Source organism: Anopheles gambiae, chromosome 2 (assembly GCF_943734735.2).
Source record: "Anopheles gambiae chromosome 2, idAnoGambNW_F1_1, whole genome shotgun sequence".
Lineage (NCBI taxonomy): Eukaryota > Metazoa > Arthropoda > Insecta > Diptera > Culicidae > Anopheles > Anopheles gambiae.
This window is the reverse complement of record NC_064601.1, coordinates 19718245-19732705: the sequence shown is the minus strand read 5'-3', so window position 1 is coordinate 19732705 and position 14461 is coordinate 19718245. Positions and strand designations below refer to the sequence as shown.

The following is a 14461-nucleotide window of genomic DNA, read 5'->3' as shown; positions in this document are numbered from 1 at the left end:
GTTTGAGCAAAAGTTTTCACTCGTTCTATCAAAAAGCGATGTAAAAAATTGGTTATAAAAAAATGCTATGAGACCACCTGGACTACATACACTTTGATTCTATAGTGCATCACCTGATCTCTTTAATGCACCTTGGGGTAAATGTAAACAAAACCGTGTTTTCGAGTAGCTACTCGAATCTAAATTTAGCTTTATGGCTAGAATAATCTAGACTGAAAATTGCAGGCTAGTTTTTTATGTGGTTTTGTATGGAGTGTTTAAATGATTTCAGCCTCCAACTGTCAAACTCCATACAAAAAACTAACTAGAATCGTGAAGGCCCCCATAATCTGTATTGTATTTGTAGCTATCGGTTTTATTAACAAGGTAAGCAGCGTTATATGATGCAATGTATATGTATAATTGTATATGATGCAATGCAATATAATACAGATGATGATTGTTTGTTTCTTATAAATACGTGATTCTGTTGGGCTTAGCATTGCGTGATATTGCAGCGATACTTCCGAACCGAGAGGACCTATCCCCTCCCGGCAGTATTTATATCAACGAATTTGTTGGCATAGGTATTTACCTACCGATTCACCTTAGCTGGGCATACATTCTGAGCCTATGCTTCTAATCTCAGCTGGATGCATCAATAGCCAGCACAGCATCAACGCAGCAAATCACTAGTCCTTATTTGCTCATGCGTTTCGATTGGACGGTTGTAGTGGCAAAGGACAATACTGGTACAAACTCATAAAATCCACCGCTTTTTGGTTATGGCCTTTCAATTCTTTCCATCCTTTTCTCCTCACTTCCGTTTGCTATCCCTGCGTAAGGAGGGGTTCGAGTTTCCCCCTCTGATAGATTTCTTTTGTTTGGATGGTATGGATGGTTTTATTGAAATTTAGGATTACTCTCTAATCGCTTTTAAAGCATCCGACAAACATTTCCATGCATTGATTCTAGACATCTGTTAACAGCAACATAAAATGTACCCGTTAGATTTTACATTATTTTCGGATTAAACAACAAGCCCTGGAACACATGCCGTGCAAACGATGCTACAAAAAAAAGGAAAATAAAAACGACGTACAACGAAAACCCTATCCCAAACATTGTAAGCCTTACTTTAGTCCGTTCCAATTCCTGGAAGGAGATGTACTAAACATTCACCGCAAACGCTACCACATTACAATAATGTGAATTAGTGTGTGAGTGTGTGAATGTAGGCGTGTGTGTGTTTTTGTATGGGTACGAGGAACAATAGGAACCGCATTAGAAATTGTAATCTCCGATAGCCTCGCCAGTCATTCGTCGACGCTGGAAAGGTGCTGAGTTTACGTCGGTTTGTTCGCAACTTTGCCATCGCTTCCGGTTTCCAGACTGTCCGGCTAGGTTCCAACGGCGTGCAATAAATTCAAATCAAAACCACTCGATAGTACGCCCTGCGATAGTAGTTGCAACGGACGATGCAAACGCTCGTTTTGCAAATGCTCGCTTGCAAGGACGATTAATTACTAATTCATGAGTGTATGAGCGTTGGCTTGGGCACACTTGGGCACACGGCGCGTGAACCGAAACCCGTAGTCAAATCGCACCTCTCACGTTTGCATCACAAATGTAAGGCTGAGACTGGAATGGAAGGCGAATGTAGTCTATGTAATAGTAAATAATCTTGGATTAAACCAACTATTTAGACGCCAGGAATGTTGTAAAGCCCACGGTGACTGTTAAATATTTACTTCATTGTATGAAACATTGTTTCAGAACAAATGTTTTAAAATGGGGAAAAAACAATTTTAGGTATTTAAAGTGATCTAAAACCGCTAATGAAAATGAAAAAAAATCAGGAAACAAATAATTCCATGATAAGCACGCCCAAAAGTATGCAAATGGTATTGCAAAACGACGTTTTGAAGTAGTTCGTAGTCCCACGAATCAGAAGCAAATGTAATCGAAAGGCAAAAGCTGCTGCCAAACAACGCAAAACAACGCAACCATCCATCGCAAAGAATTGCCATCGATTTGGTTTTTTTTTCTTTTTTTTCAGGTTTCATTAACCGATAAAAGCTTAAACGTAAGGCCACAACAAACTAGTGCAGAGAACTTTTCAGCCAAATCGAGTTTTGATTTTGAAGCATTCCAATTGTGCTGTGTGCACTATAAATGGTACCACGCTACGCTCTGCTTTTGCCCGAGAATTTAATTTTCTGTTCCAGTTATGAGTACTTAAATGGCTGTAAATCTAATTTCGAATGTGTTCGTGTGCACTCTAAACCGCCCCGTGATTGCTCATGCCCGTGTTGCTGGCGACGATTTGGATGTATTTAGCCCGTCCCAGCGCTTAACACGTTGCACGGAAACGTTGCCCGTTTCGCACCGATTTGAACAATAACAACGCTAATGGTTAATGAAAATGAATGGCTGTAAAGTTTTGCTCCTCCAGCCTGGCCAAGATGTTTTACGTTTCGAGGAGGGTGGTGGGGTGTTTTTTTTTTTATTTAATTTTATTTCTGCCCAACAATTCTGGCCTTAGACGGCCTAAGCGATGGTATCATATTTGGCTTCTAATTTCGTACGACGTAAGGGCAAAGTGTGACAGGTCAAGAAGTGCGCATAAAAGGTAAATTAAATATATTTTTGGGCCGTTTGAAGCGGTGTCGTTCAGTTGCCTCTGCAAGACCCCGTCTCCCACTCAATTCGTGAGTAGTATGGTTTGTAATGCGTTAATGTTGTCGTTTTGTTTTTATTTTTTCCACCGATCCATTAAAAAAAAGATCCAGGACATTTTAAACTACATAGCAATAAACTGGTGATGGATCTTGGAGATGGAGATCTGGAAATGAATGGGTGGGTGAGTTATTTAATGGTGTGTTAATGTATTCAACATTTAAATATACGATTTTTGTACACTGACGGTAACTGACATCAGGCTGGCCCAGTGTTAGATCCAATTTTAACTTGATAGTACATGCAGCCTTTACGCGTTCAAGCCCTTTCAATTACCACGGGTCAGATACGCGTACACTTAACCCCTCAGAAACGTTCATCCCTGGTGGTTATAATTTTTAACTAATAGTACAGCATTTTAGCAAAGAGTGCAGCCTAACACAGACAGCCTGTGCACGACTTTGTTAGCAACATTTGCATGCAGCACAGTAATTTCATACAAGTACAGTGTGTGCGCGGAACAAAAAATAAATAACGGGGAAAATTATTTCGTCAAAGGGTTAATGTTTGTTGTGCTTACTTGATAATGGAACGGTAAAATATAAACAACATGAAACAATCGAATCGTGATAATATTAATTTTTTGAATTGTGTTTTTATTTAAAATAGAACTTGCCTATAAATTCGCCACATATGTCCCTATCGTTCCATAGTGCATTTTACCAATGCGTTTATAGCTGCTGTTACATTACTTCAATGTTTTATCGATGCGGTAATGTTGAAGAAATTATTCATTCGCTGGCGGTGTTTACAAAAATGCATCTTCAACGTGAAATAAAATAAACAATAAAATACAATCCATCACCGGCACAACGTGTATATTCATACAATTAAAAAAGGAACTTTCTGAAAAAAAACGGTACCGTTGCACAGGTCCGCTGCGGCTAGTAGGGTTATTTTTCACCGGGCTGCACAAGACTGCCAACCTAAACGTACACAATCGAATTTTTTAGCTGAACAAGAAGAAGGGAAAGCAGCACAAGAAGCGGCAGAGTAGCGAAGCAGAGGAAGATTGGGAGAAAACGAGAACGGATCGTCCGGTTAAAGTGAACATTTCATTTTACCCGCCTGTCCAGCCAGTGGCAGCGAATTTGTGCACGGAGACGAAAGGTTGCAGCAAAGCGTTTGGTGCCGCCCCGACGAAGTACACAACCGGAGCGCGTACGATTAATCGTACGAATTAGAAAGAGGTTCGTTCCGAGCTGTGCGGATACGGGAGGGTTTTTTCTTACTTGCTTGTGCTTGCCTGCTCGTTTGCCCGCGGTGGTGGTACGTGTTTGTTCTTGAGAGCATCGTGAGAGGGTGATCGGAAAGGTACGAAGAAGGGTGGTGTTTTAGCGGTGCAGCAGCTGAACCAACCGGGCAATTGTTCTGCCTAATGCCACCGTTCGCTCAGTCGATACAGTTTTGCTTTTGCGTGTAAGATTTTTGCATTGCTGGTATTTGTCTGGAATTGAGATTGGTGGGCAGCGTGAGGTGATGGAAATTGGATTTTGAGGTGAAAATAGGGAACATTCAGGGCTTTGTGCTCAACAGTGTGTATGCGCGTGGACGTGTGTGTGTGTGTATGCACGTTGGTAGTAGTAGTGGTAATGGTGGTGGTTTTATTGTGTCCGTCCGTGCTGTGCAGATCCAAGTGTACGAAGGTAAAAGCTTATACCTTGTGCGTACATGTGTGTGTGTGTACGTGAAAATGTATGCGTGAGAGAGAGAGAGAGGTAGCATGAGAGTGCGTAGAGAAAAGCAGAGCACGACCGAAAGTGGTCCAAGAATGGCGAAAGCGCCGCATACAAACAGTCCTGTATTTTTCCGTGTGTATGTGTGTGCGTGTGCATGTGTGTTTAGGTGTGTGGGTTTTGTATGTGAAATCTCGATGGATGGGGTGATAATCGCGATAAAAGATACTGTTTTCCCCAATGGCGCTATATTGCATTTTATTGTGTTGTTATTTTTTCCTTTTTCGTTGAGTTTTTAATTTCAATCTTTCCTTACCATTCTAGAGTGCTAAAAGAAAGTGAAAGTTGCATCAAACAACGGCACATGATCAAGGTTTACATCGGTTTTGTGGTTGACTAGCAACAGCTACCCGGAATCGAAACCGTGATTTGCTCGTGAGCATCTTCGCGTCGCGAACTGCTTCATGTAGGGATTAAGCTAATCACAGTCAGACACACTCGCACACACATTCATACATACACTAACACGCCCGGTCGTCTATAGTGGTGCAGTGTATATCCAGTGTAGGCTCGGGTGTGTGGTTCCTCGAAGTACGCAATACCAAATCAGCCGGCAAACGCGCGGTCGGAAGTTGTCCACCAACGCGGTCGCCCAGAAAAGTAGGAATTATTCATAAAAAACAACGTTAGAGAGAGAGAGAGACAGAGAGAGTGTGGTACGGCAACGCAACTGGCGACCGTTGTGGTGTGTCCTGGGACTGTTTGTTAGAAAGCGCCCAAAGTCTCTCGCCCAAACGGCACTCTCAGCTCAGCCAGAATTTCTGCCACCCATCCACAAGCTAGGAGCGCGCCTACGGTCCCCGAAAAAAAAAATCGCCAAAGTACGCGCGCTCGCTCGCCTGCTCCGCTGTGTTTGTGTGTATGTGCGTGCATGTGTGTGTTAGTGCGCATTAGTGCGTGGAAGCAGAGCACCACCAAAGTGTGTAGGATTGTTGCGTGCGTAGTGTGTTAGTGCTCCGACCGGGCTGTATACTCACATACACACAGCATCACGAGCATACATTCAAACAAGACTGAATTTCGGAGAAACAAACGGACGCTGCCCAGGGACAAACGAGTTTGCAGGACGAAAACACCTGCAGACTTTTAAGTTAGAGGAAAAAAAATCAGTGAATTGTACCGAAAATCCTTTAAAAACAAAGAAAAGAAAAATTACCAGTGTAAACGTGAACGTATTTAAGTTCGGTAGGTTAATTCTTCCTTCTCCCTTAAAGCAATCGTAGTTGGCTGTGGTGCGTGTGTGTGCGTGCGTGTGTGGTTCGCTGTGGGCGCTTCCGTTGCAAGCAGCAGAGAGACGTCATTTCAAAAAGGAACGATAACAACAGATAAAACAAAAAGACAGCAAAATGACAGAAGAATCCTACCCGAAGACCCTGTACGTGGGCAACCTCGACACGTCCGTGACGGAGGAGCTGCTCTGCACACTGTTCAGCCAGATGGGGACGGTGAAGAGTTGCAAAATCATACGCGAAACCAGCATCGACCCGTTCGCCTTCATCGAGTACGCCAACCACCAGTCGGCCCAGACGGCGCTGGCCGCGATGAACAAGCGGATGTTCCTGAAGAAGGAGATCCGGGTGAACTGGGCGACGAGCGCGGGCAACCAGCCGAAGACGGACACGAGCCAGCACCATCACATCTTCGTGGGCGATCTGAGCCCGGAAATTGACACGGAAACGCTGCGGGAAGCGTTCGCACCGTTCGGCGAGATTTCCAACTGCCGGATCGTGCGAGATCCGCAGACGCTCAAGTCTAGGGGGTACGCGTTCGTGTCGTTCGTGAAGAAGGCCGAGGCGGAGAATGCGATCGCCATGATGAACGGCCAGTGGCTCGGTTCGCGCTCGATCCGGACGAACTGGTCGACCCGCAAACCGCCGGCACCGCGGGAGAACTCCAAAGGTAAGGCAGAATTGTGCTCGACCATCCAAGCAATCAAGCAACCAGGAAACGAATTAGCAAACGTTTTTACAAATGTTCTCTTTTCCTGCTTTTGCAATAGGAATTAAGAGCGGCAAAACGCCCGGCTTCGAGGAGATCTACAACAACACCAGCCCCACCAACACGACCGTGTACTGTGGCGGTTTCCCGCCGAACGCGATCACGGACGAGCTGATACAGAAGCACTTCGCCCAGTTCGGCCACATCAACGATACGCGAGTGTTCAAGGACAAGGGTTACGCGTTCATCCGGTTCGCCAGCAAGGAGTCGGCGGCGCGGGCGATCGAGGGCACCCACAACAGCGAGGTACAGGGCCACCCGGTCAAGTGCTACTGGGGCAAGGAGAACGGCGGTGATGTGAACAGCAACGGCATGAACACGTCGGCGATCGCGGCCGCGGCAGCGTCCGGCATGATCGGCATGAACATGAACGGCATGGTCAGCCCGCTGCAGCAGATGCAGCCGAACGCGGCGGCAACGGCCGCCGCCGCCATGGTCGCCCAGCAGCAGCACAGTGCCAATCCGCAGCTTACTCAGGCGTCGGCGGCGGCGGCGGCTGCGGCCGGCGCCCAGTACCCGTACTCGGCGGCGGCGTACGGCCAGATGGCGTACTGGATTCCGGTAAGTACGGTGGGAAGCGGGCTGTTCGTCGGGTTTGCATTGTATTACTCATTCTGTGTGCTCTCCTCGTTATACAGAGTGGATATCCGCAGATACAGACCCAGTACATGCAGCAAGGGTACTACACCTACCCGACGGCGTACGCACCGTCAGCACCGCAGCAAACGGGTACGCCAGGTTAGTAGAATTTTATGCACAAAATAAGTTTAACGTCGCTACCAACACCGCTTATTCGTGCTTTCAACCATTGCAGGATATCGCATGATGCAACCAAACATGGCAGCAGGCTGGGGAATGCCGACGGTGCCGACTGTTGCCACTAACGGTGCTGCTGCCGCGGCGGCTGCCGCTGCGGCCGCTGCCTCATCGCAGCAGCCGGTGATGTACGCGACGATGCCCCAGTTCCAAACGCAATGAGAACTATTGAAAAATTACTCTACCAGCAACAACATCATCAGCAACAGCACCAGCGTTAAGTCCAGCACCCATAGCAACATCAGCAACAACAGTACGAAGGTCCACGCTAGTACCAGTATCACGAAACCTTACAACAGCAGCAGCAGCAACAACAACAACATCATCAACAGTAGCAGCAACAGCAGTCTCCTAAGCATTGTTTCACCCTCCCCTGCCGCAATCGCGGGCAACAGTAGCAAGAACAATTTCTGCCTGATGCCAAACCTGCCCCTTCCTTCCGCATCGGGAGCACTACTATCGTCGGGCACGTTCGACAACTTATCCGCAATGTCGTCCACAACTGCTGCTGCCTCGAACGGCGGATCCATACTGCTCGGCAGCGGTCACTCTAGCACCAGCAGCACCAACTCCACCGTTGCCGCCATGGTAGCGGCAGCGGCCGCCGCTGCCGCCGCAACACTGAACAGCAAGCGGCATCCCCCCTCCGCAACGGTCGTTTCCTCATCTCAGCTTCTCGTTTCGAACGGTTTGGGGAGTGGTAGCAGCGGTAGCAGCAGTGGCATTGGAAGCACACTGCTTTTCAGCGGCAGTCACCATCGGCGTCTTCCACTCAATCCATCAACGTACCAGCCGCCGCAGCAGCAATCGACAGCATCGGCCGCTACAGCGCACCACATGACGGCGGCAAACGCGATAGCGGCGGCGGTCGCCGCAGCAGCAGCGACCGTTGCCCAGCAACAGCGCCAGTATCGTCAGCAGCACCAGCACGGCTACTCGACGACGGCCACGCTAGCCGCATTATTCCCGCCAATGAGCAGCAAGCTGCTGCTGCCGAGCAGAAAGCAACACACATCCATCACAGAGCGCAGCAGCAGCGCAGTTCCTCCATCCGCATCGAAGCAATCAGCGCTGGCAGTGAGAAACAGCACGGCAACAACCAGTGCCGAAACCGTGTCGATCTGTGGCGGCGGCATCAGCAGCAGCAGCAGCAACATTCCATCCGTTACGGTTGTGCCCTCCTTGTGCGGCGGCGAGGTGATGGGGGGTAGTGAAGCGACCGTGCGCACGCTAGTCGCAACCGTCGGGGCAACGAGCACGATCGCCACGCTGGCCGCGCCGGTACCGTCGGCAATGCTACTATCGGCGTCTTCGTCCAGCAGCAGCAGCAATAGTAATAGTAGTTGTAGTAGCAGTAATAGTAGTAATAACCATAACGATACCATCGGTACGACTAATCATTCCCATCGGGCTGCCGCCGATGGTCTGTCTCCGTCCGCATCATCGTCGAGGGTCGATGGTGGTGAGTTTAGCTCGTCAGTGTCGTCAACCGTGTTGATGCCGTTGATAACGAAACCGCAAAGCAATGAACCCTACATCAGCAATAGTGGTGGAACCGGTGGCGACGATCTTTCACACGCAAGCGTACCTACTGCCGTTGAAGGCGAGACTGATCCAGCAACAGAATCGTGTACGGAAACGGCAGTAGCAGCAACCACATCGGCAGCAGCAGCAGCACCGCTCGCCGAGGACGGCACTGTTACGGTTGTCAATGGTGCGGACGGGATCGCACAACATTTTACCAGTCGGGACGAGGAGTGCTCCAACTTCACCATCACCGCCACCAGCAACAGCAGCCGCAATGCTCTGAAGCACAAGCTAACTTTTGATGACGAGGACGACGAGCGCGAACCGGCCGTACCGGCAAAAGTTCGAATATCGGAACAGGAGGATGATGATGACGGTTGTGCATGGGCGGCGACAAAAACCATCCAAACGGACGTGGCTGGTGATGGTGTTATCAGCGAAAAGCTACATCACGAGACAACTAAGAACTGTGGTGGTAGTGGGATGCATAATACCATCGGCGCGTGTACTACAAACGGTGCGATCGAGGGACAAAGTCCACAAACCGATGGTGGTTCACCCACGGAACGGTGCAACAATATTCCTTTATAGATGGGACGGATCCCTGGATCGTAATTTAATTTGTCTGATAAGTTCCCTTCCCCCCCTTCCCATTGCTGTTGCTGCTGCACACGCACACATTCGATTGTCCTCATCACCACACAACCAGCCACCATTCGCGTGCAGCGAAGCGAAAGGAACAAGATTTATTTTGCTAAACAAACGACTTTTTTTGTTCAGATAGGGAAAGAGAAAGCTCATACACCCACCACCACTACCCCTCACTTTAAACACAACCTTCCAATTAGGTTCAAGCTGTAACGGTGGATTAATCTAGACCACCACACCCAATACTTGTCTGCAAGCCACAACGCATCCTGCTGCTGTGTCCCCGGACCCCATGTGCCCCATAGTGTAAGCGGAATGAGTTGTAAAATAGGGCAGGAAGTGGCTTTATGTACAGAGTGCTTATATCTATGCGTATAGCTTTTTGTTCATTATTGCGTCAAGGTTGTGTTTTTTTTTTTAGCATCTGTGTGTACCACAGGATCCAAGGCGCAGTAACGCTTTCCTCGCGACGCTTCTGCGTTTTCTGATCAACAGTTTGAATCCGGTGTGCACACAGCAGCAGCAGCAGCAGCAGCAGCATCGTGATTTTAAATTGCGGGCTGATCGTCCGCCAAAGACTGACACACACACACACTGTTGTCCCTATTGAAAAGTTCAAAATGATGCAAAACACGTTCCTCTCTCTCTCGCGATTTTACACAGCGTTCAGTCCGGGTAGCAGTGCGGCAACGGAAACCAGTTTTTGACCAGTCTGTCTGCAGTCAAAAAAGAAAAAGGACACAGACAGAGAGAAAAAGCTAGAGCACGAATAGGATTACAGCAGTGGATGCGCTGCTGCACACAAGGTTCGGAAAATTTGACACTGTCCTTTTGTGTTGCAAAGTGCGAGAAGAGGCAGGGGAAAGAGGGCACCCTCCGAAAATGGTTGGTTGTGTGTGTGTGAGTGTTTATTTTTTTGATAAATGTAAAGAAGTAAATAGATATGCAAGAAAGGGGATTTTTTTAACAACAACCACACACGTACGAACGCACAGTGTACCACCGTGGAAAGGAAAGTGGGAGAGCGCAACCCTTTTTATAAATTCACAAAAAGATCACTCCCGGACATAACCCAAAAAAATAGGGAGAACGCTTTAATGTGCTGCTGAGGACGTTATTAACAAGGGGACTGGAGATAATTCCATCTTCATTCCTCCTCAATTGCTCTTCCCGGTTTGTTCGTTCAGTTTGGTGTGCCCGGTAAACAACGATGACGAGCTGCTGGTGGTGGTGCATGTTGGATGGTGTGTGTGTAGTATTTGGTAAAGAAATTCTAAGAGGTCGTCGTAACTAAGGGAAGTAGAAGAGCTAGCGTGAAGGAGAGTGAAACAATAGCGTGAAAACCCGTGAAACAGCGATGCAGTGAAATTAAAACATCCCCCTTCTTAAGATGCTGCAAAAAAGAGTGCAAAATGGAAAACACAGCTCTAGCAAAGATAGGCACAGGTGGGTGGGTGTGTGTGTGCGAATGTTGTGCATGTTGCGTTTGAGTTAGTTCGTTGATGATAAGATGCGCTATGCGCTATCACATAAAACAAAATCAACCTCGGACGGATATGCGTCGTGCGGTTAGGCGTGTGTGTGTGTAACAATGAGATGAGGAAAGGTTTAATGGGTTAGTTTTCTACTCGTACGGTAAGCAACAACAAAAAAAAAAATAGGAGAAGGATAGGCGAAACGAAGGAAAGCGAGAAAGAGGAACAGATATATTTATTATACTAACTAACGCACAAACCTGGCTGGAAAAACAAGACACACACACACACAGACACTGACAGAGAGAGAGGTTTTCCAGAGGTTAGGGGACAAAGCAGGGAAGGGGGAACACTCAATAAGAGAGAGAGATTCCTGGCTAGACAATTTTCGAGAATTGCGAATAGAATAAAAGAACGACGGAAACCATCGTCAGGTGCAGACGTGAATTAAGCTATGAACCTTTACTCTTGTGTGGATGTGTATGTAAGTGTATGGATGATGATGAGTGGTGTTGTCGTATGTAAGTTATTAGAACATGCTAGAACCACTCTGTAGCTCACGGGAAGACGTTGGGAAAAGAACCGATTGGATATAACTGTAACTGGGGGAAAAAAACAGCGAGAAAAGGGAGAAGGAAGGTTAGCGAAATGTAGTTTTGATTGAAAACGAAAATTAGTATTGGAATTGTATGTGTGTGTGTGCGAATGTATGTATGTGTGTGTGAGAGAGAAAGAGATAGAATGAGCGAGGGAATTAGAGGAAACATGGATCACTAGATCCGTGATTGATACATTAATTGGCGAATGCGCAAAAAGAGAGTACGCAAGTGTACTGCGCAAAGACGCGCCAAAAGTGTGAGTGTGCGGTATGTGTGTGGTTAAGGAAACTTTTCGCGGGTGCCGGGGGAGGGGTGTGGCAAAGACTGCACACAGAAGGCACCCTGGGATGGATGGGGTGGTACAACCAGCCAACGCATAACACCACCCATGACCCCATCCTGTGGCAAAAACAGAAGCAACTCAGGGACACAGGAACACAGGTGTCGCACGTGTCAACTACTACTGTACCCCGCGTTGTCTGCTTTACCGGACGATTTAATGATGAAGGTAAAGAGTGAAAAATGAGATTGGATAAAACAAAGGGTGGTTAAAAGGCGAATGGGATGGGGGCGAGAAGGGGGGGGGGGTATAAATTGGGATCTGTATAAATTGAAAAGGGCAAAGGGGCGTGTGTGGAGTAGCAACTCAGAGCAAACTCAGTGAAGCAAAAAGGTCTCTGCAATCTTCCATTAATGTGGAAACACACAGACACACACACGCTTGCAGGACAGGAAACGGAATTTGTGCAGGAAGGATTCAGTTCCCAGGAGTGTTTGTAAACTGAATGATAATAAGGAAGCCAGAAAACGCAAAGAAATAAAGCGGAAATCATGGATAAAACAAATACAAGTCGTGACAAGCCGTATCAAAGCTGAAGAGGCGTCGAGCATTGGGCAAATGCTCCATGGTAAAATTTGTTTTTTGTTTTTGTTTATGATAGTTACACAACATCAGGCTTTTTTTAATTTACCTTTTTTCCCCCTATAGTACTTTCCATAGACAGTTCAGGTGTGTCCGTCTGTGTGTGTGTGTTTGTGTGTTTCCATAAGGCAAAGTGAAGTGGATGGAAGGGTTTAAATTATATACGTAAGGATGTGTTTGTGTGTGTCTGATAGTGTAAAGGAAGAAATGAGAAATTAAGGGGGGTGCGGGGAGTAAAAAAAAACTAGCCGTTAAGTTAAAGCTACTGTGTCCTAGTGAGTAAGTAAGATACTGTCACACAGCAAGAAGAGGAAGGTAAAACATAGAACTAACTATTTAAGATAGAGGAGACAAGGCAATGAACGAGATTGGCCGTGGGAGGAAGAGAAAAGTAGGGTGCAGGGAAAGGTTGTGTGGACACCGTTCTTCTTCTATATGGCTAATATGACCTACGACGTGCAGCTTATGCACAACAGGCTTATGAGACCTTCTTGAGAGTCCTTCTACCTACACGCAGCCGAATAAATAAGTCAATCCCCTATAAAGCGCTATTGGGAATGGACGCGGTGTCCCACATGAGATTTGAACCCACGAACGGGAGGGTAACATGTTGTTAAGTTGTGCGAGCTGACGACGGTACCACGGGGTCGCGCTGTGGACGCGATGTGAGCCAATTATTTAAACTAAGTGAGTGAGTGAGTGAAACACGCAAAATACTAAAAAACCGCTGAAACGGCGTACAAAACTCTCAAATTGGACTGTGCGCGCAAAAAAAAAAGAGAGGACAATTACAACGAGAGAGAGAGAGATATGTGTGTGTGGAAAAAGTGATGCCGAGTTGTGTTGTGTGTGCATGAATTTAACTATAAAAGCCTCTCCCCCGTAGGTAGTGCTGGTAAGGTTAGGTAAGGGGAAAGTGGGAAGGGTGGGAAAATGGAGGAAAGTGCAAAGAATAGGATCCCTCGGAATCGACGACAAAAAAGACAACACTTTAATGCACCCACACACACACGTGGGTGAGTTCACTGAAGAAAGGAAGGTGCACAACTCCACAACACCCCCATGCTTGATGGCGCGGGTTGGCGGATACAGAAGAGTCCGAGGGTGTCGAATACTACATGAAGGTGCAGAAGAAGAAGAAGAAGAAGAAGAAGCCAAATGTTTTCCTAAGGTAGTACACGAGGGGGGGGGGGGGAAGTGGGCTAATAAGACGAGTGGGAGATGGGGAAATGGTTGATGGAAACCCCCGCGAGGTACAACGAAAAAGACAAACCACACGCACTAAATCCGTTTCCGGATCCAGCATTAGGGACGGATTCTGTCACCCAAAAAACTGCATAATTGTGGCAGAAGAGAGAGAGAGAGTGTGTGTGTGAGAGTGTGCTCTAATGGAGGTGAGAGGAGAAGCAGGAGGTGCAGTTGGAGTAGTACATAAGACGACGCCCCCATAGTTTGTAAGCTACATTAGGATGTTAAGGACTATTGGATTATGCTGAATAATAATAATAATAATAATAATAATAATGGTTTGCGCAAATCCGGGGGTGTGTGGGAGAGACGACGACATGTGTGATATAATTACAAGAAAAGCAAAACAGATAAAGAAAATGGGAAAACTTAAACAAAAAAAAGAAAGAGAGAAAGAGAGAGAAATGATGATTGACGGAGACAAAAAAAACAACTATTAGAAAGAAAGAAGAAGGCAAACAAAAAAGGACCGGGGTGGGTAAGACGAATCAATTATATTAGTTATTTTAAGAGAACAAAACCAGGAAACAGGAAAAGCGCAAAACAACAAGTTAGTAGGGAAAGAAAGAGAGAGAGAGAGGGAGACGTGCTATGAAAGATATGGGGAGGGCGCGCCGGGTGTGAGTAATAAATGGCGAGAAGAAACAAACAAACAAACAAAAAAACGGGCGCACAGTACGTGTGTGTTGTTTGTGTGTGTGTGCGCGCGCGCGTGTGTGGAAAAGAGTAAAGTGGATTGACAACAAAAAAATAATAATTAAGAATGTGAGTGTG

At 46.8% G+C, this 14461-nt stretch overlaps 1 protein-coding gene across 12 annotated transcripts; it reads left to right on the top strand.

Annotated features, from left to right (window-relative positions):
• Window positions 1-3619: 3619 nt before the first annotated feature.
• On the top strand, window positions 3620-14456 carry LOC1273632 (nucleolysin TIAR). Of its 12 annotated transcripts, none has more exons than XM_061648461.1 (6): window positions 3660-3908; window positions 4719-4767; window positions 5669-6353; window positions 6454-7013; window positions 7091-7190; window positions 7267-14456. In XM_061648461.1, the coding sequence occupies exons 3-6, from the start codon at window positions 5801-5803 to the stop codon at window positions 7428-7430; spliced, it is 1377 nt and encodes a 458-aa protein (XP_061504445.1). In that variant the 5' UTR covers window positions 3660-3908; window positions 4719-4767; window positions 5669-5800; the 3' UTR covers window positions 7431-14456. The 12 variants fall into 12 exon arrangements, with proteins under 12 accessions (XP_312633.5, XP_061504443.1, XP_061504445.1 ...); XM_061648460.1 differs by having other exon boundaries at window positions 3665-3908; window positions 4719-4860; XM_061648462.1 differs by having other exon boundaries at window positions 3665-3908; window positions 4719-5054.
• Window positions 14457-14461: the final 5 nt, after the last annotated feature.